Source organism: Periplaneta americana, chromosome 2 (genome assembly GCF_040183065.1).
Source record: "Periplaneta americana isolate PAMFEO1 chromosome 2, P.americana_PAMFEO1_priV1, whole genome shotgun sequence".
NCBI classification, from domain to species: Eukaryota; Metazoa; Arthropoda; class Insecta; order Blattodea; family Blattidae; genus Periplaneta; species Periplaneta americana.
The window spans coordinates 169,046,291-169,073,006 of NC_091118.1; the positions used below are offsets into that span (position 1 = coordinate 169,046,291).

The 26,716-nt window shown below is 37.3% G+C and overlaps 1 protein-coding gene across 2 annotated transcripts in view; it reads left to right on the plus strand.

The window, feature by feature from the left end:
* The first annotated feature begins 8,255 nt into the window (after nucleotides 1-8,255).
* The window catches only part of orb (polyadenylation element binding protein orb), a 137,019-nt gene continuing 118,558 nt past the window's right edge, over nucleotides 8,256-26,716 (plus strand). Inside the window, exons 1-2 of one of the 2 annotated variants that reach the window (XM_069818869.1) lie at nucleotides 8,293-8,355; nucleotides 8,497-8,544. In XM_069818869.1, the coding sequence (XP_069674970.1) occupies nucleotides 8,527-8,544 (18 nt within the window). In that variant the 5' untranslated portion in view covers nucleotides 8,293-8,355; nucleotides 8,497-8,526. Of the gene's footprint in view, nucleotides 8,356-8,496; nucleotides 8,545-26,716 lie in introns of both variants that reach the window. The other variant, XM_069818870.1, reaches the window with a different exon arrangement.

The window sequence follows — 26,716 nt, forward strand, 5'->3', positions numbered from 1 at the left end:
TGAAATGAGCAGGCTTGGGTTAAAATCCTGGTTGGGGTTTTTCCTCAACCAATTGAAGCAGAATTGCTGGGTAACTTTCAGTGTTGGATCTCGGACTCATTTCGCCATTATTAATTCACATGAGGCATGTAGTTGCAAAATCAGATACATTATTTTTTTTTCCTTCGAAAATGAGTTAATGTTATATTTCATAGGATTCTACAACTAATGCTCCAAATGGATTTGTATGATGAAAGAATAGTATTGGTTGCAAATCCTTGGTTCCTTGTAAACGTTTTTCCTTCATACTGAAAAATTATGTTTTAGTGATGTATCTGATTTTGCAACTAAACGCCTCATATCATCATCATCATCATCATCCATAGTCTAGGTTAAGTTCACAGTGTGGCGTGCTGTACTTGTACAAGAGCACGACCGTTCAGCTACCCAATCATTCACAGAATAAAGTGGTAAACACAATAAGCCTCAGGCTGCAGTCTACCTAGTATTTACACCTTAGCTTCGCCACTGGTCCAATCTAGTAATTTTAGAACAAAAATGTTGTTTCTACAGATATTGATTCTGATTGTCAAGTATTATTTCTCTTCCCGAAAATACTATATTTTGATATAAGTTGAACAGTAACAGGAATATAATAAAATTATGGTGGAAACCATCTGTAATCATATATATTATTTTAATGTACCGAAGTACATATGATATTTCCATCTATGACGCAGTGCAGAGGGCGGCCACTAGAGGGAACCCAAGAGTTGGAACTTAATCTGAGACGATTCTGTCCTGCGCCGGGGTGGGTATCCGGTGTGGCATAGTGGATAAAGCATCAGCACGTAGAGCTGAAAACCCGGGTTCAAATCCCCGCGCCGGAGAGAGTTTTTCTTCGTTCCATTACTCTTTCATCATCTGTAATCAGGCGAGAGGACGTGTTGCAAATATTTTTATCGTCTTTTCGTTTGTACAGTAGTGGCAAAAAAAACCGAACCGACCCTTGTAGCTGATTTCAGAGCCTTGTTCACTCAGAGCACTGTAGACTGGTAACTAAGACTTTCGTGGTTCGAATCCTGCCTGGAAAGGAAACTTTTTTTGTTCTTTATTCAAATTTATTCCCAATACTTTTCGATTGCAGCGATATTTTACTACTGAATTAACTTATTATTCCCAGAACATGAATTTTACCAGCAATCGAAAAGTATTGGGAATAAATTTGAATAAGGAACAAAAAAAAAGTTTCCTTCCCAGGCAGGATTCGAACCACGAAAGTCTTAGTTACCAGTCTATCGGCTCTGGAGTGAACAAGGCTCTGAAATCAGCTACAAGGGTCGGTCCGTTTTTTTTTTGCCACTACTGTACATTATATTTAGACCACAGTACAGTTTTGTCAAACTTCCTAAAGGCATTGTTTATAATGCCATGCAGTGTCTTCAACTGTAAAGAGAAAATGTTCAGGTTCTACTTGTAAATTATTTCATGTCGCTAATGCAATAATAGGTACATCTATTATCAGGCAGTACATCTCACTTGATGATACGTATCAGAGGAAGAACAATATTGTTTGTATGCATCTGAAGTCTGACTAATGTAATATGTAGCTATTCGGTGATGTATGCAATGGAGAAGGAAAGGAACTGGCCACCTTACCCCATCATCTCTTGGCCCAGTTGCCTCATAAGTGGTACCTTTGTGGTATCACTTATGAGGTTCAGACCTATCTTCGGAGAACAATACAGTAGCACTTATTAATTACTATTCGAACTGGAGTCTGGATTCTCGAGAGTAAGGAGAATAGCAAAGATTGTGGAAACAGCTCGGTGAGTAGTTTCCTCCCTTTGCCAATACGTTTGTAACAAGACAACTGATAATGAATTCATGTCGAAACCTCCCCCCAGACTGCGCAAACAGATTCCCACAGCAGATAGACAAATACGAAAAATTAGCTGCTCATTTAGAATGCGGAACTTAAAGCTTGAATAAAAGGTTATTGAATAATTAAGTATAAAATAGTCTCCGGTTGTGAGAACATAGCTCTCTAAAGAGGGGCTCGCGACAGGAACAGTTTGGCTTTGGCGCATGCGCGGACCTTTCTTGCAGTGCTAGCGTGATCCTTAACTGAATTTATTTTCGCGTTCACATTCCAGATCAAATCAAGAAGTTCCCTTCGTGCTCCGGTTACACATCTTGCATATACGAAGGTTAGGTTTGATTATTTTAGGTTTTTATTAACCAAGTCCGCGCATGCGCCGACAGCCAAGATGATCCTGTCGCGAGTCGCACTTGCACTGTCGAAATGCGTTGATTGAACTAGTTCATCTTGTATATCACGTGACGGGGTGGACATTAGGAAGAATGGCAACTTAATCCAAGTACACTTCCCGTCCGGGATCTGCAAGCATGAGTGACGTCATGCGGTGGGTAGAAGCAGTACTGTAAGTATATGCTCGCGCTTGCGCACTTTGTGTTTTACAGACGAAGCTAACGGCCGCTATGCTTTCAGATTCCAGGCGACTAGTGCAGCGGTCGTCACCTCATTGCACTCTCGGGCTAGCGTCTCATACCCGCAGGTCTCTTACAGCACCAGCGTGCATTCGTTGCTGCTGGAGGGTATGCTCTCTATCTCTTCCTGCTGCACGACAGGGAAAATCAGCGAGTGCTGACGATCACTGTAGTTATGCACCATTTTTAAGTTTCCACATCCTTACAACTAGTATGGACAGCTATATATATATATATGAGATCTGTAAGCGCAATTTGAGGGAAGCTTTCGACATGATATTAACAGTTTCGTTTTAACTACATTTTAATGTAATCTACACAGTTATAATTTTGTTTTACATCTGAACTTGATAACGTATGATTTATAACATCATCTTTCAGCATTGATCAGAATCTAGAAGTGACGAAGGGATCGAGGTTTGCACCCATAACGTTTTGAGGTAGAATATAAAATTATTTGTTATATTTATGGTATAATAGAATAAACTAGTTCAGCTCTAAATTCTTATTAACAAGGATGGTTCTCTTACCCCTTTTCCCCAAAAATGTAATAATTCTGTAAGCAATAGGTCAGAAGTTCCAAAACGCAGTTTTTCTATGGCTCTTCTCCAAAATAAAACGGTATAAAACAATCCCATTAATTATTATTAGGCCTACGTAATTAAATTTAACAACCAACGTTTATACGAATATTAAGATAGGCCTATGCTATTAATAGCCGTACACCAAAACATTATTTAATTTTTCCAACGGTCATTCCATAAATAAGTTTACAAGACGTTTATCATCTGTAAACTTGATGCTAGACTGATTGTAGCTGTAGCGGAATTTAATGTCAACGTATCGTGAGGTACCAAAAATCAACTGTACGCACGACTTGGGTCTATGAAGTGGAACAATTAGCTGCATTATTGAGCGTTGGGATTTCACAAAGTGTGTGCACGATAGATCCCGCGAAACCTTTCTGATAACCACAAAGCTTGAATGGCTTGTCTCTGTCATTCTTGCAACAATATGCCATTGGCTGCCAAGACTTTGTAGCAGCGACTAACGACAGGAATGCGTTCCACGAAGTACGCATGCATATGAACATATTATGTCACTGATGCGAGGCATGGGTTCGCCATCACACGAAAAGGGCAAGCATGGAGTGGAAGCATCCAGGTTCCGGCGAACCATGAAGTCGACTGCAGCTTGCAGCTCAGCTTTGATTATGTGTGTCCTGCTCCTGTTTCGAACATCTGTCCAATTATTGTTCATGAGATAAAACACTTTCGTTGTATGAATATTACTGTTTGGTGTGCTTAGAACAAAACTAGCCAGTTTTTTTTTTTTTTTTTTTTTTTTTTTTTTTTTTTTTTTTTTTTACATGGTTTGATCGTTTAATTCATTTCTGGCAAGCATTACTTTCTGAAAACACTTCACATTTTGTTGCATCTCTTGAACAACAAAATTCATCATAATAAAATATCATCATTCACGACAGAATCAAATATTTGCAATAAAGATTTTTATATTATGCAGAAAAAAGGGAGAAGGATGCTCGAAGAGAATAAAATTCAAATACGGAAGATCCCGGGAAATACGGGAGGGTTGGCAACCCTAGTACCAGGTAGTTATCTAATTGTGCATCCATTAAAATCTTCGTATTGTTTTATTAATCAATATATAATTCGCGGAAAGGAAAAAAAACAAGATTTCATCTCTTTAAGATCCAAGCCTGGCCCGAAGCCGACAAGCATAAGTGAAGGCCCGCGGACTTTATCTGAGCCCGTGCAGATCTCTACTACTATGAAGTGATTTGTAGGCGGGGAGAAACACTGACGCATTGACCGTTTAGTAATGGGGCGTGATAAGATGACACACAGGTTGTGTAATTTGGCTGCCTCACAAGTCACAACTCGCACAAAACCCAAACATGGAGATGGGAACGGTGGTCAATCAATCAGTTTCTGCTTGCATTTTGTACTGTGCAGGTGTTGCGCTGTTTTAAAATTGATGTTATTGACGTCCTGCTATATGCGTGATAGTGTAGACTACTAGTAGACTATTCAATCTACGATAGGGGTACGCATCTCACTCATTATGTATGTAAAAGTGCTGACATTGATTTTATTATGCTTGTTAACCCATTTATGCCCAAGACTTTTTTTTTGTTCAATATTTTCATAATTTTTGCACCGCCACATGAAACTGAAATGGAAGTTAATTATTGTGCTGCAGGCTCCTTTGATTCTTCTAGTATACACAGCAATGAAATAAAAGTTAATTTTGTAATTCATTCCTTTGCATTTTTGCAGAAAAATAGTTAATGCAGACTGTTGCGAAAACGCAACACTAGGCAGATTTAATTATTGAATTATAGTTTCATTTGCAATGTCAACTCTTCTCTTTCCTTGCTTGAATACAATTTTACGTAAATCATTACCATTAGGCTACTATTGCATCAAAAACTTACTTACTTACAAATGGCTTTTAAGGAACCCAGAGGTTCATGACCGCCTTCACAAAAGCCAACCATCGATCCCTATCTTGAGCAAGATTAATCCAGTCTCTACCATCATATCTCACCTCCCTCAAATCCATTTTAATATTATCCTCCCGTCTACGTCTCGGCCTTCCCAAAGATCTTTTTCCCTCCGGCCTCCCAACTAACACACTATATGCATTTCTGGATTCGCCCATACGTGCTATATACCTTGCCCATCTCAAACGTCTGGATAAAATATTTCTAATTATGTCAGGTGAATAATAATAATAATAATAATAATAATAATAATAACAATAATAATAATAATTTATTTTTAGTACAACATCAATAATAATCTTTCCTTAATTCTTACATAATTGCAATGCAGTTTGGGGGTATAAAATATATTTTTGGGGATACGCTAGCAAAAAAGATTGAATACCACTGGTGTAGACTATAATGGCAAAGTCAGTTGCCGATTATTCAGGCTCAAACTAAATACAGGGAAACAGTTCAGAATTATTAGTAGTTCCTTATTTGCGTGGACGCTTCATAATGTAATTCTTGTAAAAATCCCGCATGCTTTCAGTGTTTTATGTTAGGTTTTTTTATTGGGTTATTTTACGACGCTGTATCAACATCTAGGTTATTTAGCGTCTGAATGATATGAAGGTGATAATGCCGGTGAAGTGAGTCCGGAGTCCAGCACCGAAAGTCACCCAGCATTTGCTCGTATTGGGTTGAGGGAAAACCCCGGAAAAAACCTCAACCAGGTAACTTGCCCCGACCGGGATTCGAACCCGGGCCACCTGGTTTCGCAGCCAGACGTGCTGACCGTTACTCCACAGGTGTGGACTTTATGTTGGGTTGTTAGCAGTGCTGTCATGGTAATTTTTTCTTGACCGTACGCCCAACGCCTTAATTTTCTTCCTTGAAATATATTTTATTCTCCTCTCTATATCCCTCCTGCTCCCATTTAATGGAGCTTTTTGTGTTAAGGAAGAGGTAAAAAGTTATTTTGATTTATCTTTTAATAAAATTGTGAAACAAGCTTCATTTAAAGAAGATTCCTCAAGCTTTTACTGTAGAGGCACGCTTGTCTTGATGAATCCTGAAGCGTGTATCTGCAACACTTCGGTGTTTTTTAAACTATTCTTTTATATGTGGTTTTGGATTCCAATGCTGTAGAGGTGGATCATTTATGTTTATGAACATTAAAGAATATATATTAAAAACAGCAAGAGATGATCTGTGATCAGTACCCCCGTGTACACAACTTAGGCACCCAATATGTCTACGCTGTGGGCTCCGTATGGGCAGAATTTTTTCTTTCCCATACGATTAATTAAAAAACGTAGCTTTCCATTCGCCGTATGGTTCCTATGCGGTATGGCCCCCGTGACAGCACTGGTTGTTAGTTTATAATAATTATCTATTATGTCACGTCATCTGTCATTGCTATACACGTGTCGATGCATGCCTCATTTTCCGGCTCGAACCTAGGACCAATCAGAGGTCAGAACGCGGAGAGATTTTGCGTTGTTTGTGGTAGGCCTACGCGGAGTCTTCTTGTATGAAATGAAGATTAGTCAACAGTCCGAAGACTGGTTGGATCCTCGGAAGTGACACCAATAAGGCATCGAGTACAGTATCCAGAAATATAAGTGTAGCTTATTTATTTTTTATTTTAATTATAAATAAATGTATGTATGTATGGATTTATTTATTCACACTGCAAATGGGTATATACCCGGTGGCAGTGGTAACTAATTACACTCTATAATGCCAATTAATAATAAACAAAACTAATAAAAACAATAATTAATAATAATGAATAATAATAATAAGGAGCATCCTAAATTAAATGAAGCATGATAGGCCCTAGTAATTATTATATTATGAGTATAGGTACCATTCGTAATGTAGACGAAATAATTTTGAAATTATTACTTTGTGACAACGTAATTGTGATGGAATTATTTTTTTTCCGGCGTTTTACATTACAGTAGTTTACCGTCTTAGCCACCGGACACAAGTTAGTCGAGTGAGCTGCTCTGTTGGACAGATGGCAGGCCTATCGCAGGGATGGCACGGACTCTGGAGGATGGATGAAAAGTAAGATGAAGGGGTAATGAGGATTGGGAAGGAGTCGGGTCGTGGCCCTTAAAATTAGTACTACCTCTGCATTCGTCTGGAGAGACTTGAGAAACCATGTAATAACAAATAATAGGGATCTAATAATGCGGCCGTGTTACTAAAACAACTCGCTTGGGGCTGGTAGATTCCATATTCAGTCCCGAGTGGTTGCCAGACTTCCAGAACGGCTGCGAAACCGATTTCTCCTGTCACATCGAGTACCGGTACAAGTTCTTTACCAGGATAAGGTGATGGGAGCGTGGTATTGACCACCATATCATTTTAGTGTCAAAGTTATTAAAGCAGGGGCTCTACCTCCTGGGCATCTAATAGGGCTGCCTTGAAAATAATAATAATGACTTTCTGGAGCACTTAACATCGCCCCTCACCGGGGATATGCCGTCTGGGGGTATTTATGCGCTCTTGCATATCGTAAATTGTGTGGAATAAGATAAATTATTTATTAGCATCCATCTGGTTCATTTTAGGCAACATTAGCCAAAAGTTTCTTCAAAAAAGATTAATTACACATTTGTCTGGGTAAATATTTACTGAAGGATTTTAGAGTTTGAAAATCTACCCCCTTTGAGGACATAGCGATCCCTCAACGTAACGCGCACCCCATACTTTGAGAAACTATGCCTCGAACTGTTGATGTTTAAGTGCTTCTTCTTATTGTTCGTGAGAAGAAAATTTATACAATACTTCATGTTTGACCTTGATAATTAACCTGAAACATAGGTTCAGTTTTGTAGTCCTACGCATAAGATTAATAATTACTTGGATAATGACATACCTACAATTGCTTTTACGCAATCTCATCGCTCATATTGTTCTTAAAATTATTGTGCAATTTGTCTTTTATTGAGAACAGTATATTCCGGCAGCGAAACACTACAGTAAATATTGATTTAAACAAGACTGTGTGAACTACAAACGTAGGGAAAAAGAAGACAAAAAGAATTTTACATGCTTTTGGAACGTGTTCCGCTCTCCGAAGTACTATATTCTATCCGTCTATCGAGATATTCGTGTTCCGCTCTCCGAAGTATATTCTGTCGAGACATTTCGTGCTGCTTTCTGCTTCTCGCGAACCACAAATTCCCGACGTCCCTCCCTAGTGCGTCACAAACCAATGGCAAGAGAGAGAACCACGTGACGTCAAGCGACAAAGCTGGAAATCGTGTGACGAAGAAACTGCAGTCAATCAGTATCTTTGAATCACAGTGTGAAGCAGTGTTGAATGGGTCGGATACAAGGTCTGTGATTTTTCTAAAACACCGTCGTGAAGGAGTGGTGTTTGAAGTGATAAAATATTTCGTGTATTGCTAATATGCAGGCTTGATATTTTTATGCATTCACAGTAGTTTAACAGTGATTTAAATTTTAACAATTTACAGGTTTATGAACTTGTTTAAGAATATTTTTAAATGCCGGTATTGCAACAGGTAAGAAAATTATTTTGTTACAGAAAAAAATGTATATATGTTTTAAATTTTACGATGTCAGACACAAAACTTATTTGCAATTCTAGTGCGGAGTGTTGTGGAATTCTTAATGTTCAGAAGTGTGGATGTTTAAGTAGAATTATAGTTGTAACCTATTGTGTAATTGTAAGTACGTTTATAGAATGGTAGTACATGTTGACAATTGCAAAAGCCTTGCTAGTAGTTGAGTAATGATACTTTTTAGGTGGATGAGTAATTTTGTGTAATGCCGCTGCAATATGTAAACACGTGTGTCCACTATGTTACAGACGCACAAAGCAAAAGTTACGGATAAATTATGCCCATGTACTGCCAATGTACGAAGCGTGCATGATATTGTTGGTACAGTATTAGAAATTTACAATTTTACTGTGTGATAGATATTGCGGTCAAATTGTCCTTCCCTTGAGTAGTCCTGTGTTTACATTTAGCGCTGTGTCAACCGGTCGGGTCATATGGGAAAGTACAGTGACGCCGACAACAAACGTTTGTTGTCCGAAGTCTGCTGTAAGCAGCAGCTGCTAATTTTAAATGTATCATTGTTGAGAAATGGCTCCAAATGAAAGAACATGTTTGTCATAAAATTTGCGAATAGAACATAAATAATTGTATACAGTTTTGTGTAATAATTGTATTATTGTATCAGACGAGAAAAATTAATATTGCGCGTTGTAGGTTACGTCGTGCTTTTTTCGCGGGCACATAAAAACAAAATATATGCAAATAAAATACAGGCTTACGAATAATGGGTTTTACGCATTAAGTCTAAGATATTGAAAATTACAAAATACATACTTCGAAATCAGATTCTAAAGGTAATAGAAATACTTTTAATTAAGTAATAACCTTTAAGTAAAAACATAATTTATTTCACTTTATTTTGATGTGGAAAATATTGCCGATAGATCTAATCGACAGGTCTACCACAAACTGTATTTCATAAATATCTCGTCAAGAAAACAGGATATCAATCTTGTGCGTTCTCAATTCACCTGGCGATGGACGTGAATTAATTTCGTACATCATTTTGTTATAATAAAATAAAATTAGAATGAATTCGTTCATTGCATTAGATAGATGACAGGTGCAGATTTGTGAATTTTCCATTGAGACACTGCGGATTATCTGCAATAACTCGAGAAGTCCTACTTCTCTCCCTCTCCCCTAGTAGGGATCGATTGTCTGGTAGGGATATTTGACCTGTTGCATCACGGCATGATCACGCCTTGCACCAGTAATATGAAACTGTGTTTACTCCAGCTTTAGATATTGTTGAATAATGTGACTTCGTACATGTTTAGTTTTAAATATTTTGTAATACGAAGTAAGGGGAAAATATTTCCATTTTATTTTCAGGTAGGCCAATCTTGGTAAAATGGGGAAGAGATCAGAAGTAACAAAGTGACTGGAATATACGCAATAAGTAATATTATGTTCTTATTATTGGAATGTTTTAGAACAGTAGAGTAGGCTGTATTATAACAACACTGATTAGATGTAAAATTATTGAAACTATAATCAAACGAAAAGTAAGGGCACTTCTAGATCATATTTTAGAACATGGTGAAATTGGAGTTACCGTATTATAGAATTTAAAAAGTGGGGGGGGGGGGGATTCTAAAGAAGTTTTACTTATTATAGCTAGCCTATTTTTTACACAGGCCTAATTCTCACAGCCTTGAGCTTTCTTCAAGAAATATCTCTTAGTTAGGCCTATAGATCTACTGCTATTTGATTATTTTATTATTGTGGACAAGTTGCAGGTTTCGTATTGTAGGTCCTATAACTTAGGCCTAGTCTATGAACAGTAACTTTACAGTTTCAACCTCGAACTTAGGTCTACTTCGCTCATTCGTCTACTGAATATTTTTTAACAATGAAAATGCTATTTTCAGAAAAGTGGATGGATTTTTGTATTTTAGAAATACCTAAACGGGGGCTAAAAACAGTGTCTGAAAATCGAGTTGTAGGGGCTACTTTGTAAATACTGGTGATGTGATAAACTTAGGAGAGTTGCTTGTGGTACATTTTTGTTCTCCTTTTATAAGTTTTATAAGATTCAGTTCAGAGAAGTCTCGCAACAGCTTGAGCTTAGACTATAATATTATTGAGTACGTTCGTTTGCAAGTTTAATGCAAGATTTACAACTTGGGTATTTATAAAATTCGCATTTGCAGATTCAGAAAAATAAATTAAATAAAGACTATACTATGTAGTTCTTGCAAGTCCTGTGTAGACACGAAGATAATACTGTAGTGTTCTGTTTTTTGTATAGAAGTTACAGCGTCGTGATTTAGTTCTACAGAACTTAGCGAATTTTTACACTTGCATAGTAATATTTCATATCTAAATAAATTAGTAATAGTGTAAACTTGGATTATAATGCGTTTTACATCCTTAAATGCAAATTTTAAATACTAATTATCTCATTATTCCGTTTAACCTCCCCTTTTCTCAGACTTACCACTCAGGGTAGGGAGGGGGGAGATTCTTCGGGTCGTACACTATACAACTCGCAAATGCGGGTCTCCCTGGTCATGGGATCGACATAACGCAGGACCACCGCATCACAGAACAATTACAAGACAACTGACAAATACCCAATTCCGTGGACGGAAGATAAATTTCTTCCATTGCCCATGCCGAGAATCGATCCTCGGACCCCTTGCTTGGGAAGTGGGGACGCTATTCACATAACCACAATGGCGGACTAATTATCGGTATCTAATTACAGGGGCATAATACAGTACATAGTTTGTTTTGATAGGCTATGTTCGTGTTTGTCAACATGAATTTACAGCAATGTCACTATCTGAGATTTAGGATGAATATAGCTTTCAATTTTTGAAAAGGCAAGATTTGGGAAACTGATAGACCTACAGAAGTTTCGATAGAATCGCTTTAATAATATAGATCAGTCGTTGGTTTCTGTTTTATTAATCATGCGGAAATGGGTTCAATTCCCGGTTGGGCTGAATATCTGATTGTGCGTTTCCGAGGTTTTCCTCAACCGTAAGGCGAATGTGTGATAATTCATGGCGAATCTTCGGCCTCATCTCGCCAAATACATTGGTTGATACAGCGTTTTTAAATAACAAAGTTGAAAAATCTTTCAGCTAGTTGTACGATAATTGTTCGGAATAGTTGCACACATTCGTCAAGTTTATAGAGCTAAATCGAAAACATAGGCAAATTTGGGAATCAAAAAAGTTGCGAATATTAACTATTGATCTTACGTAGGTCCCGTCAAACTTGTGCAATACGTACTGTATGTGCCGACTGCCCTTCCGCAACAGTTTTACTGTTAACAGCCCGCATCTGACTGCTCAAAGGAAGATGCAACATTGTGAAACAACTTATCCAGGCTTATGTATGAATCAGCCTAGCATGTGGGTTTCAAGTGCAGTGTGTGGTTTTGTTGGTTAACACTCGGACTAATTCTAATTGCTGTTCAGAATTGATATTTCTAATTTTTCGAGAAATTGTGATGGAACAAATTGTTTAACACGTAAATGTTGGTATTATTGAAATGTTTTTTTTTCTGTTAAAGTTACACAATTATTGTTAGAGTGGTAATACTTTCAACTTTTTTTTATTATAGTAAGTTCAATGATAAAGTCTGTGGCCGGAAGGAAAAAGGTCTCAAGTAAAAAATTTTATACTTTTCACGAGAGCAATTGAAAGATTGATATTGGTGTCAATTGTAGAGTTTTTTTAATTAAGAGGTTTTTCCTGGATATTATTTGTTTATATTTCTTCTAAAATAGGTAATGTTGCTCGTTTAACAGTTTTCTTTATTATTTCCAAAAATAGCCGCACTTAAGCCCTTTTAATACTAAAGCCAAACTGAGTAGAAGGGACTATTAAACATAATACCTTTCTCATGTCAAAATAAATGAGAAATGTAAATTATTAGGAATGCAAAATGTGTCTTAAACAATTATAGGACTGTTTACCCTGATGCTTAAAGTTTTAAAAGGAAAGAGCATCAGTATGTGATAAAATGACTAAAATACAAGTTAGACCTTTTTAATAGGGAAGCATGGAAAGTAAACACGTCATGGTTTGTAAGGAATAAAGAATTAAATATTCTTAAGTCCTTTATTCTGTGTGTGCTCGATTCAAAAAGTACTTAGGACATTCGGTAACGCTCTATAAATCCAGTCAGGAGTCTTATTTGACTTTAACCGTTTTACCAGACTGTAGAGAATTGTTTCCGCTTTCAGAATACGGCATATAAAAATCTCATTTTCACATAAAATTAACTTAAGACCTTTTTCCTCCCGGGCACAGAAGTAGCCTATTGTTGTCCATAAAAAAAAATTTACAAATTTTTATCCTATTGCAATGTACAGTAGGTACGTTTTCAGCGTCTGACAGCAGAAAAAAAGTGGTTTTTCGCATGTCGTAGGTTTATGCTTGTCAGTGTACAGAGATTTCTCCTAAATCATTGGATGCATGTTGTTCATATTTGAGTATATTAAGTTAATCAATCGGAAATGATGCATTATTAATTTATTAGTTACAAATGACTTCTAAGGAACCCGGAGCTTCATTGCCGCCCTCACATAAGCCCGCCACCGGTGCCTATCATGGAGTAAGATTAATCCTGTCTACCATCATATCATATCCAACCTCCCTCAAATGCATTTTAATATTCTCCCATTACGTCTCTCCCTCCCCAAAGGTCTTTTCCTCTCATATCATTAAACTAACACTCGATATTAATTTCTGGATTCACCCATAAGTGTCTGTTAATTTGCCTTTATTGATGCTGTTCTTGCATTGCACATCGTGTTACGCGACTATGATAGAAATATTCTTTGTATTGTACAGAAAACGGTTTACTGACCAGCCTTTGTATTCTACAGAGTGAGGGATTGGGAGATAATATCGTCACTAACCCCTAAAGACCTTCTACCTGTTTTGGGTAAGGAAATGTGGAATACCAGTTAAGCAGAAACAACTTGCGGTTGGCCGAGTCATTAGCAGAACATACCTTGTAATGAATAATAAGTGGTCGTTATGCCATACCGATGAGATACATTATTAACACGCGTAGCGGAAAATGATACACGTGTACTGTCTGCCAGACAGCTCACGCTGAATCGACCCTACGAATTTCCGACTATGGACGTGGCATGAATAACCTCATGTTGAATCGTTTTCCACGGTTTCCAGAACTACATTCTTGAGACGTGTAAATATTGCAAAATTTTGACCCGAACTAATTTATTAACTCTGCATCTTAGAGAAGGCTGTGGCTTCTCTCACAATATGTTCTTTGTATTGTGGGCCTATTATTATTTCTACAATCGTAACTCTAGTCTTCCTCAGTCATGTTGCCATAATATCTAATTTTATTTTTTACACTCTAGTTGAAAAAAAAAAAATAAATTCGTAACGCAACAGCTAAGGCTGACTAACCGACTGCTGACTGTATAACTTCTTTGCCGCTGACCTCGTGTACACATGCCTCAGCAGCGGCGAATGGTCATCCAACCAATACGAGAGTAAAGTGTGGTCAGCATAGTTTCCCCTCCTCCAGTCGTTACAGCCGGCTTATGAAATCTGATTTCGCTACACGGTGTAACTCCCCAAATTCATTAAGATTCTTGGTGGACTTCGATACATGAGATTTCATGAAAAATTGTATTTTCCTATAAGGACTCGGAACTTAGTGGTCAAAGCGCCATTTTGTATTCCAAAGGGATTATCCGTAAAATGTTATTTTCAACGGTGTCCTGTTAGTTGATTGGAAATTGATGTAGTTGGAATTTCATTAAAACTACAAATACCTTTACTACAATTTCAATTTTTCTTGCACTGCAGTTAAGATTGCATATTGAGAAAGACTAATTTAGCGTTTTGTTTGGATGATCAAGGTCTCTCTCTCTCTCTCTCTCTCTCTCTCTCTCTCTCTCTCTCTCTCTCTCTCTCTCTCTCTCTCTCTCCTAAAATACTATTCATTCGAAGCATATACGACGGTTTCATAGGATACCCCACATTTCTACGACACAGTTTTCCAACCCCATACCAAACAGCCAGCCTGGAGGATGGGAATGTTCTTTGTTTGGTCCTTCCCTTCAGACCTGTTTATAGCAGTCTGTCATTATTAGGGTACGAAATTCTCATCATCACCATAAGGTGGATCTGGATACACTTGAGACGAAGCTATGAAAATTGAACGCTATTCACAGTACGCTATTTGTTTGTGGTACGTATTGTCCTTGCAACAGTTCTTCGCCGCTGGTCTCGTGGGTACACGACAGTTGCCGAACCACTGGATTGTTAAGGTGACCCGAGACCCTCAACCCAAACACCACACTATACCGCACAAAGCAAACCTTTGTCAGTGAAAGATGACTAATGGTTGCCAGACATATTTTCATGTTTAATTATTCTTCCATCACGTACTTAGTAGGCTACAATCCGGTGTTTGTTGGTCAAAGTCTGTGCTCTCAGTTAACTTAGCGACATTAGCAATTACTAGGGCTAGGATTTTGATGACCTATAAATCATGAAAAAAAGTCCTAAAACAATGCATTTATGACCTAAAATCTTTTAAAAAAAATGCCCTTAAAATGCCCTAAAATTGATGTTACATAATTGGCCTAGTAGGAAAAGAGGTTTTGTACGACTTAATATTTAGACTACATAATTTTTTTTAAGTAGTACACTTTAATTATTTTACCTGATGTAGTTTCCATGTATGGTCGTTCACCTCTGCGTCGGCATGTGGACGTGAGGTCAGCAGTTATCTGGTCGGTCTTGGCCCTTCATGGGCTGTAGCGCTTGGATTTACTTTACTTTTAGTTTCCATGTAGTCTACCACAAGGCCACTCTTACCCGGAATTAGCAGGTATAGAGGAGTCTATATTGAAGGGGTGGATGGACTGATCAGTTACATGGGGTGTACTACGTTAAAATGACAATATTTGTGTAGAAAAACGATTAAAATAATATACAAAATAATGGGTATTATAATACACAAAATATGTAAAGAAAATATCAAAGGAAATAAACATTATTTTACATTAATAATGGGGATTTATTGCCAAAATTAAATGAAAATGCCTAAAAAAATGACCGAATAAAACAAAAAAATGCTCTTATGAGTTGAAACAGGCAAAAAATGCAAAAAAAAAAAAGCCCTAACAAATATGTCTTAAAACACTCAGTTTATCACATGACATATAAATACTAAAGCAGCAATGTTTCTGGCTTACTAGAAAAAAGATGCAATTTCATCAAAATGCTAGCCCTAGCAATTACTGGGTGTAGTGACCAAGTGGCACATTGAAATTGATCTTACAGCAGCATTGTAAATTGATTACCAAAAAAAAAATGAGGTTTCTTTTATTGGCTCCTAACTCAAATTTGCTTGAAAATTCCGTTTATAATTATGGGCATTTCTACAAAAACACTTTAACACTACCACTACACACTGATAATGATTCTACATCAACAAAAATTAGATAAGCTGCAAGGAACACAAGCTGTAGACACTTGGTTTAACACTCAATACAATAAGAACTGACAATGTTGTTGACTTTGACTGGTGGATTAATTATTAATTATTTAAATAGGCCTACTGTTACAATTTGAATAAACTGTACATGATAGCCAACTTTTTACAAGTTAAACACATTTAACTCTGAAATCAAATTACGACTCTTTTAAACGATAAATTGATTTTTTATCCGTTTTCTAATTTACTTACTTACTGGCTTTTAAGGAACCCGAAGGTTCATTGTCGCCCTCACATAAGCCCGCCATATAGGTCCCTATCCTGAGCAAGATCAATCCAGTCTCTATCATCATATCCCACCTCCCTCAAATCCATTTTAATATTATCTTCCCATCTACGTCTCGGCCTCCCCAAAGGTCCTTTTCCCTCTGGCCTCCCAACTAACACTCTATATGCATTTCTGGATTCGCCCATACGTGCTACATGTCCTGCCCATCTCAAACGTCTGGATTTAATGTTCCTAATTATGTCAGGTGAAGAATACAATTTGTGCAGTTCTGCGTTGTGTAACTTTCTCCATTCTCCTGTAACTTCATCCCTTTTAGCACCAAATATTTTCCTAAGCACCTTATTCTCAAACACCCTTAACCTATGTTCCTCTCTCAAAGTGAGAGTCCAAGGCGTTTTCTAACTCATTAGTTACTTATTTCCTCAATTCTGATTTTCATATGGCAGAGTTGTCTATTTCATTTTGCATAATTCATTTAAAAAAAGACTTGTTCCTGGATTTTGAGACCCTGAGCAGAGGCACCATAGGCTCCTGTCTAAATCAGGCCCTGGTACTAGCATGGTTTCACCTGGCAAAGTGGGTTGATTGCACCACTTTATTTACGGTATGGTCTGGCAATCCTCACAATTCTATTTTCGTCCATTCTTGGTATACTGAAACCTCTTCATATAGTTTTGGACAAAACATAACGTCCTTAGTTCCAGGAAGACACTCACCCCTTACAACCTTCTGTTAATATTAGTGAACAAAAGGCAACCCTTCTCTCATAACTGCCTTCTATTGCAAAAATCACGGTGGAGTGAGACGAGGACTTTACGATTTGTCTCGAACTGTTAACAGACACTCACCGAATCGTAAAAAAAAGTGTCCGATAAATAGAGGTGTCCGTATGAGAAATGTTTCGAAAAATTCAGCTTATACAGGGACATCATTTTATTTTTACTTCAATTTTTATTGTACCCGAGTTTTTGAATGTACTTCACTCCCACCCCTTCTACTAATGAAGTTCAACCGTCCTCCACACGGATCCAAGACCGCATATACAGTCATAGTAGCCTTACAGTCATAGTAAACAGTACGTTCCAAAAATATGTTCGCGTTTTCTAGTGACGAAAGAGCTTTCAGTATTGCATCATTTTCCATTTGCCTACGTCGCATCCCGGTTTCCCCCACCTGCTTCTATTCGCCTCTCTGTAAATGCTAGTGGCTGGGCTGTCTTAACTCTTTTCTGAGAACATTAATTTCTGTTAGGAATTGGACGTCTTCGTAATATTATACCCATACAATTGTTTAAGATAACTTAAATAAAAGGGCCTCGTTAAGTAATTAACTGTCACATGATTCCCTCCCTTTCTATGACGCTGTGACGTAACCACTTGGACAGTAGATAGCATGTCTGAGTAATTTTATCTTTTCGGATCGGGCAGAAGTGAAGATTGAATTTACAGTGCTTAAGGTACTCTTTTATAGAGTAGGTACAGAATTATTTCAACATGAATTACTGATATGAAGTACGATCCTGGTAATTGGAATTACGTACAATAGTCTATAGTGCGATAATATGCACATTAGAACTGAAGCCTGTATCGAAATGAATGGCCACCAATTTAAAAAATGTGTTTAAATATCCATATTATGATTATTTTTCAATTTAACTTCAGTCTCTCTAGTGTACGCTAATGTGCTGTAGACAGAATAATATACACTGCAAAATGAATACGTCCGCATGGAAAGCTCAGTTCGTGAGTAAAAACACTCATTGTTAATGCTGTACTGTATTTTGATTAAAGAAAAACCTAATGAAAATTATCAAACTCAAACTCGCGATATTTCCTAGTTTACGTAAATGGATGAACTACTTTTCTTCTCTCCTATACCTAGTAATGTGATTTGTTTGTATAGCCTATTACGCCAGTATCATCGAACTCCAGTCGTGGAAAGGGGTAGCAAACGGTATTTCCGGTTTTTAATCGTTGATCCAAAGGTATAGCCAGGTTAATATTAGAAATGTTAGTAAAAATAAAATGATGTCCCTGTATAACACTACTATAGCACAAAAAGTTATCTACCTACTCCTCAATCGTAATATGCATGTTGAAATCAAAGTAATACATAATATTGTATTTCTTTATTATACATTAGTAGCTACTTGCATGAAAATCGAAATTACAGTACATACGTAATATTTAACACAAATTAAGCACAGGTGCACTGATAACATTGAAAGCGTATGTTTTGTAATTATTACTTTCTTTTTAGGAAAAACGCTGGGAATACTTGTTTCGTATACGGTATTTTTATTTAGAAATGACGCACCCGTTTACACAGTCAAGTCTAGTACAAACTTCAATTTACCTTTGTCTTTTCGCACACTGTAGAACTGCTTTAATCTTAGAAGTTCAGTGAATCATTATCTGAAGCTATTGATGATGGTAGTCCCTACATAGATAATATTTATTTTTTCTAAGTTCGTAGCCGCCGGCTTGGCTCAGACGGTTAAGATCTGAAGTTGCGTTCGGGCACGGGTTCGATCCCCGCTTGGGTTGATTACCTGGTCGGGTTTTTCCGAGGTTTTCTCCAACCGTATTGTGAATGCAAGATAATCTTTGGCGAATCCTCGGCCTCATCTCGCCAAATATCATCTTGCTATCACCAATCTCATCGACGCTAATTAACCTAGTAGTTGATACAGCATCGTTAAATAACCAACTAAAATTAAAAAAAAAAATCTAAGTTCGTTGTCCGTTATGAGAAGTTCTGGAGTGTCATTTCAAGTAGAACTTTTGTGTTCGCTTAGAGAAGTTAATTACTATGCAGTTTCAATTATTTATCGACTCACGGATAATAAAGTTGTCCGTTAAAAGGTTGGCCGTAAAGAAAGGTTGGTTTTGTTATAAGTAACTGTTTGGCTTCTCCAAGCCTGATTTCCTATTCGCCTATTGGTATGGTATGTTGCACTGCCCTCTAATACTCATGATCAGTTCCTTCGTCTTGCATAATTTTCGTAATAAGTACATTTCAATAGTTTATAAAATTCACTTCCTTATATTAGGCCTACTTTTATCAGCCCTTGTTTCTGCATCTAAATTAGAACAGGACGTACTATTGTCTTGCATGACTTAGGTTCCATTTTTTAATATTTGTTGCACTATAATTTTATTATGTAAAAATATCCAGGTATTCTGGAACTTGTATTCATTTGCTGTATCTCTTACTTCACCTTGTATCTCGCCATTCTTTTTTCATCGCCTAGGTATTTAAACATCATTCAGCTATGGACGGCGAAAATTTATTTTTTGCACGTTATGGTACCGTGCGGTCAAGGCACGAGTAGTATCGGAAACAGATCGCTGCTGTTGGTTTGTTATCAGTTTGTGCTTGAATTACAGACCTACGAACTTCATATTGCTCGAGTCATCCGCAATTAGCTCGCGACTCCGCTCTTCCGTATGCATTAACACTATAATCTCCGGTATTTAGAGGTGATTCCACAACTTCAGGGTTTAATGTTGTATTTTCGTCCCATTGCTGCTGTTATATTATTAGAGCTAGGATTCGTATGTAGTAAAAGCTAATATTTTTAGTCGGTATAGTTTATAAACATACAAGCTGTGCTCCCCACTCCTTATACTTGCCATTCTTGTCATTCAGTACTTCCATTAGTTAGCTCTAAGGGTCTTTAATCCTTACAAAACCGCGTGGGGTTTAAAAGCTGCATTGTCTAGTCCTTGTGACTTTTCTTGCATTTCGACTCTTGTCAACCAGGCTTAAAACCTTCTTAACCGGCATCACATCGACTCAACTATACTCAGCGTCGTTCGTAACTCTTACTACATATAAATCCTAGCTGAGGAGGAGGAGGATTTTTATGACCTAAAAGTTAATATTGCAACTTGGTATACTCGTAGTTAAAGAATGAGAATGATGACTTGCTTGCAGACTCTCATTCCATCCTGAATAGATGGAAAAACTATTTTGGGCAACTACTAAATGTAGGTACATAGGCTAAATAGAAATGATTAGGACAATATTCAAATACAAACTGCTGAACTATTTATATCCGAATGCACACTTTCTGAAGTCGAAATTGCGATAGAAAAGCTGAAAAAGTAAAGTCTCTAGGTAATCTATCAAATTCCAGCGGAATTAATACAAGAGGGTGGAAACACATTATCTAGCGAAATTTATACGCTTGTGCTTGCTATTTGGGAAAAGAAAATTGTACCAGAACTATGGAAGGAGTCCATTATTGTACCTATCTTTAATAAGGGGGGGGGAAGACTAACTGTAGTAACTTTCGAGGAATATCACTTTTGTTGACGTACAGAATTTTATCCAATATACCTTTGAGACGATTAATTCCATATATAGGCCTATATGAAATTATTGGGGATCATCGGTGTGGCTTTATGCGTAATAGATCGACTATAGATAAGATTTTTGTATTCTACAAATAGGCCTACTGGAGAAAAATGGGAGTAGAATCCAGAAATGCATATAGAATTATAGTGTGTTAGTTGAGAGACATGAGGGGGGGAGACCTTTGACCCCTAGCCACCGTTACCTAACCTAATGTAATGTTACTACTGCTGCCGTAAAATTTACCAAGTATGATAATGTGATTGAGATGCGACTGGAATGATAGAACATGCGCTGAAACAAAACATTAAAACAAACCTTACAGATAAGATTAGAGATAGCTGTAATCATCAGCATATGTAACTGTGTAAATTTTATAAATTTTCCTGCTTTCTATTTTAAAAAACCTCTTTCTCTGCTGTCTACCAAGTAAATTCTTCCGGGAAGGTGGGGATTTTACAAAGCGATGGTGAAGATGATGATAGCCAGATGATTTTCATATTTCAACTCGTAGCAAGAGATGACTGATGCAGTCTCTTTCCGTTACACATACCACTAAAGTAGATAAACCGGCGTGACGTGTGCGGTCTTTTCTTCTAGAAGATATTTTGGCCATATTAAATTTACCAGTTTTCTCGAATAAGTCGTGCACCCCACTTTTGAAAGGCGAAGAAACTATCCTGGAACAGGACTCATTTCAAACCTATCCTATGCGCATACACTGCACACATATCAGCTGTCTTGTTTAATTGACCGTTCACATTATATCCTCCATAGCACGCGTCACGATTTCCGTGTTCCTCCGCATCTTTGTTTTTCGCTGCTGCTAAAGGATCGCAATCTCATACCTTTAGTGGTACTCATTTTCATAATTGAAACTATAGGCCTATCACAATGCACTATCACTTACTCTCAAAGTAAATGAGGTAGTGGGCCAATTACCGGACACTCCTAACGTTTTGTCATTCTGTGCTTGCAGAGAATCCTTTACACGCAAGTCTATAGAAAGCAGTAGCCTATCTTTTAGACCCTCTTTTTAATGCATTTACGAATGACTATATTTTCGCTGCGTTTTGTTTCGCAATTGGCTAAAGTGTAATGAAAAAACCTGGCAATCCTGAATATCCATTGAGATGGGATCTTTCTCATTTCAGTATTTAGGCGATATTCTTCAAAGGTCTGCAGTCTAAAAAATAGCCTGCTGCTCAAACGGTATGCTCAGAGAAATATGGAGACGGGTTTTTCATTTAACGAATATTCCATTACATTTGGCATTATTAAATGTAAAAAGAAAATGTTGGAGCTGGTTTCATGTGACTAAACTACAGTTGGATTGTTTCTGCTCTAGAAATTATTTTGTAAAAGGATGGAAAAGAGTATAATTTGTAGGCCTGTATCATCAAATATGAAGTGTTCGTATTTAACAAATAATCTAAATTACATATGAATAAATATTAAGGGTATCGCATGTTGCATGTATTGTAAGCTGTTTTTACAACTAAGATGTTGAACTTAAACTCCTTTAGGCCTACTTTCTGTGTACCTAAGCGGAAAGATTTCTTTAGCTCGAAAGGTAGGCTACTGTATACCTGAGCGAAAAGGTTTCCTCGGCCTTGAAAAGTACTGGAAAATCCAAAGGAAATTTATTTACCTGCTATGAAAAGTTGAATGTTTACGGTTCCCTGAACAATGAAGGTAATGATGAAGACCTAACAAAGAGTCTTCCTTAATCATCATCCTTCATTTAAATCTCAATATTCTGACTTAATGGCGACTGGCGCCATGACCACTTCTAAATGGAGGGACGCGTACCGAGCTCTTCCTCGTTTATATGTCATGGGTTCCACCACCGGGAATCTGCCTGATAAGTTTCACGGACGAACGATAAATTGACTGTACATCAGTATTGAAGTGTGCGGCACATGCCATGTTACATGGTGCATAAAATTAAGATTCACTGAATGCGTTATGATCCAAAGATAACCAACTGCACATTTTGCACATTTCTTACTATTACTGTGTTAATAAACTAGCATTATTTATTTTCCTTTCATTGCTTTGTGTATTCATTAAAGAGAAAAATATGCCGTCACATTAGGACATCTTTGTTCATTTAACTTTCGTTTCGACCAGTGTATGTTACCGGTGCCCACCCAAAATCATGACGAATTTGGGGACCTACTACAGGTAGTGAAATAACCACATTCCGTGAGTCAGCCATAACGACTGGGGGATCATCGTCTGTAGTCGAGTAATGTATGTGTTCGGCTTTGAGTCAAGACTTGGAAGTTAACGGGTACAAACTCTAGACAACGATTTATTTTAAGAGAGATAAAGACCAGTACAAGGAAAGAACACATATTTGTAATAAATGTTTCGGGTGTTGGTGAATGGTGAAGAACAAAGCTTAGCATAGACAGATTATACAGAGCTCAGATGTTAAGGAATTCTTGGCAAAATTTTTCTCCTGATTATTTAATATCCTTCAGATGGCTGCGGTGGCCCAGAATGCGAGCCTGATAATGAAAATGTCCTGAGATCGAGATTCTTCATCGTATTTGCTTACTTTCTTAACATGTTATTTTGAGTTGCCAAAATTGTTGCTGTAGTTTTTACAGAATGAATCGAAAGTAATGTCATTAATTTAAGAGTGTTATTCTTTGAGATGTTTCGAACAAAAAGCTTCATACAACTTGGCTCGTTTTTGCTTCCATTTGGAGATAAAAATTGTTTCATATGAAACATTCCATAGAGTCTTTTGGAAAAGCCATCGATTTAATTTCCAATATGCTCAATCTATTTAAGAGAGCAGTGTATTATGATAATAAATTATTGAAATAATTTTATATTTGTCCTTGCAATGTGCAGAAATTTGATTGGAACAAATGTAACTTTTTAAAATTCCTTTTTGGAACGAAAGCTGGAACCAAAACGGGTCAGCAATGGCCTGAAGTCGTGTTTGGATGATCTACCGGAAATAATTTTTGCTATAAAAATAGGCCCTACGTAATACTAATACTACTTTTCATTATTTTGACGCCCCCTCAAGTCTGCGCCCCGGGCCACGTCTCGCCTGGCCCGTCCCTTGGGCCGGCCATGCTTCTATTATACATCCATACATTTCATTTGGAACCTAAACAAAAATAAAACATTGACACCAACACAACTAGCATAATTATAGTTTTATTTTCGAAATAGGTTGGCGTATTCTATATGCCAGAGTATTCTGAGAGACTTGATTCAGTTGTACGATGTAAAGGACGCGACCCTTCAGTCTTGGACCATGTTATCCTGTTGTTGTTTAATAAACTCTCCGAAGACAGGTTTCAACCTGAAGATGGAAATTTCAAGTATTCTGAACTCAAGTTCCAATAAATGGTAAACAACCAAATATTTATTCATTTGAATTTGATGCATTTATTTATAAACAAAAAACCGAGTGCGCGTCGCAAAGTTAGAACGCGAAAACCCAAACGTTCGCGCACGTACATATGTACAGTACATACATATTTTTTTAATAGACAATTTGTGGTATGAGAGTGCACGGTTTACTTATTATCGCCGCGGAAGTTTCCGTTCAGGAACACTGTATTGAGCGTTGTATTGGTTGAGAAGCATAGACAGTCTCTTGTACAGTAAAGGGTAACACACATTCTCGTGGCTTTTGTTTGGAAACTCGAGTTACGGGGTTCGAATACTCACTTCTATGAACTTTCCGTGCTGTAAGAGACGTGTTGTTTGAGCAAGAAAACTGGAGGAATTAATGCATTAGTTCAAAATAAGTTGAGTAATATTGCATTACTAATTACACAGGATGTTGCGAAACGAAATAGAGCGAAGAATTGAGTGTTGAAGTTTTGTAACTGGAAGCTAAGACATCAGAAGTCAATATCACATTTTAATGGTGTAAAACGATCTGTAGAAAGTACTGAGATTGGAAAACATACGAAAGTATGTAACCCCCTATAAGTGGTGGTAGTAGTGGCGGTGATCAGCTGCTTGTCTATGCGGATGACGTGAATATGTTAGGAGAAAAATCCACAAACGATTAGGGAAAATACGGGAATTTCACTGGAAGCAAGTAAAGAGATAGGTTTGGAAGTAAATCCCGAAAAGACAAAGTATATGATTATGTCTCGTGACCAGAATATTGTACGAAATGGAAATATAAAAATTGGAAATTTATCTTTTGAAGAGGTGGAGAAGTTCAAATATCTTGGAGCAACAGTAACAAATATAAATGATACTCTGGAGGAAATTAAACAAAGAATAAATATGGGAAATGCCTGTTATTATTCGGTTGAGAAGCTTTTATCATCCAGTCTGCTGTCAAAAAATCTGAAAGTTAGAATTTATAGAACAGTTATATTGCCGGTTGTTCTTTATGGTTGTGAAACTTGGACTCTCACTTTGAGAGAGGAACATAGGTTAAGAATAAGGTGCTTAGGAAAATATTTGGGGCTAAGAGGGATGACGTTACAGGAGAATGGAGAAAGTTACACAACACAGAACTGCACGCATTGTATTCTTCACCTGACTTAATTAGGAACATTAAATCCAGACGTTTGAGATGGGCAGGGCATGTAGCACGTATGGGCGAATCCAGAAATGCATATAGAGTGTTAATGGGAGGTCGGAGGAAAAAAGACCTTTAGGGAGGCTGAGGCGTAGATGGGAAGATAATATTAAAATGGATTTGAGGGAGGTGGGATATGATGATAGAGAATGGATTAATCTTGCTCAGGATAGGGACCAATGGCGGGCTTATGTGAGGGCGGCAATGAACCTCCGGGTTCCTTAAAAGCCAGTAAGTAAGTAGTGGCTGTGAACTAAGGAAGATAGGCCTACTAGTGAAATGTTCCTCGTGTGGAGTGTGGCATTGTATGGAGCAGAAACCTGTACATTACATATAGTGTTCTGAAATATTCGAACATGAGAGAGGTAACCAAGACATTACAAACTTCTTATTTCATACGAAAAACTAATCGTAAGATCCATACTAAAATCTTTACGCGGTTAAAACATGAGGTGTGGGAATGGAGGATAGTGAATATTTTTATAATGAGGTGGAACAAACACAACAGACCTTCTGCAGACGAATTTCGTCGAATATCGAACTTCGCCATACTCGATAAACTTGAACGGAATGTAACGCCTGTAATGTCTATTAGCGTCGTGCACTACGACGAAGTGAAGAGAAACGACTAGAAGCATTTATTATGTGGATATGGAGAAGAATTGAGAGTGTGAATAGGACAGACAGAATAAAAAATGCTGTGCTAGAAAGTGGATGAACAAAGAATAATGCTGAAATTGATCAGGAAGAGGAAAAAGAAATTGGCTGGACCACTGACTGAGAGGAAACTACTTACTGAAGGATGCACTAGAAGGAATGGTGAACCCAAGAAAAGTTCGGGCAGAAGAAATTAAATTTAAAAACCATGTTGAATCCGATAAGCAGTTACATTATATTGGATTAAACGAGGTCCGTCTATGCTTATCTTTGAAATAAAATAACTAAAAGTTATTTGTACGTATTATTTAATGCGTTTAAACGTTTTCGACTGTACAGAGTCATCATCAGAAAATTATACCGTAGAATACATAGAAGATTGAATGTGCATTTATGCTCGACCATGGAAATGTAGTAATTATACACCTGGTAGCAGTCCTTTAATGCATGTCATTAAAATTCAGGTTTTCGATTATTCTCGGATATACAATCGAAAGACGAGGGAAACGTCACGGAGGCTGGAAATTCAATACTGTCGCAGAAGGTTATGTTCTGTTACTATAATAATTAGCGTCAATTGTAAATAATATTCAAATAAATTCAATTTGTCATCTCGTTTTTCAATTCTAGATCAATTTCCAGGTTATACATTCTCTGCATTACATCAAGGTCAATGACATTATTGTTCCTAGGAAAAAATCAATACTTTCGCGTCTGCGCACATCTCACAATTCAAGAGCTATGAACAAGGTCACTTCCGATCTTCTGTCAGATACAAATA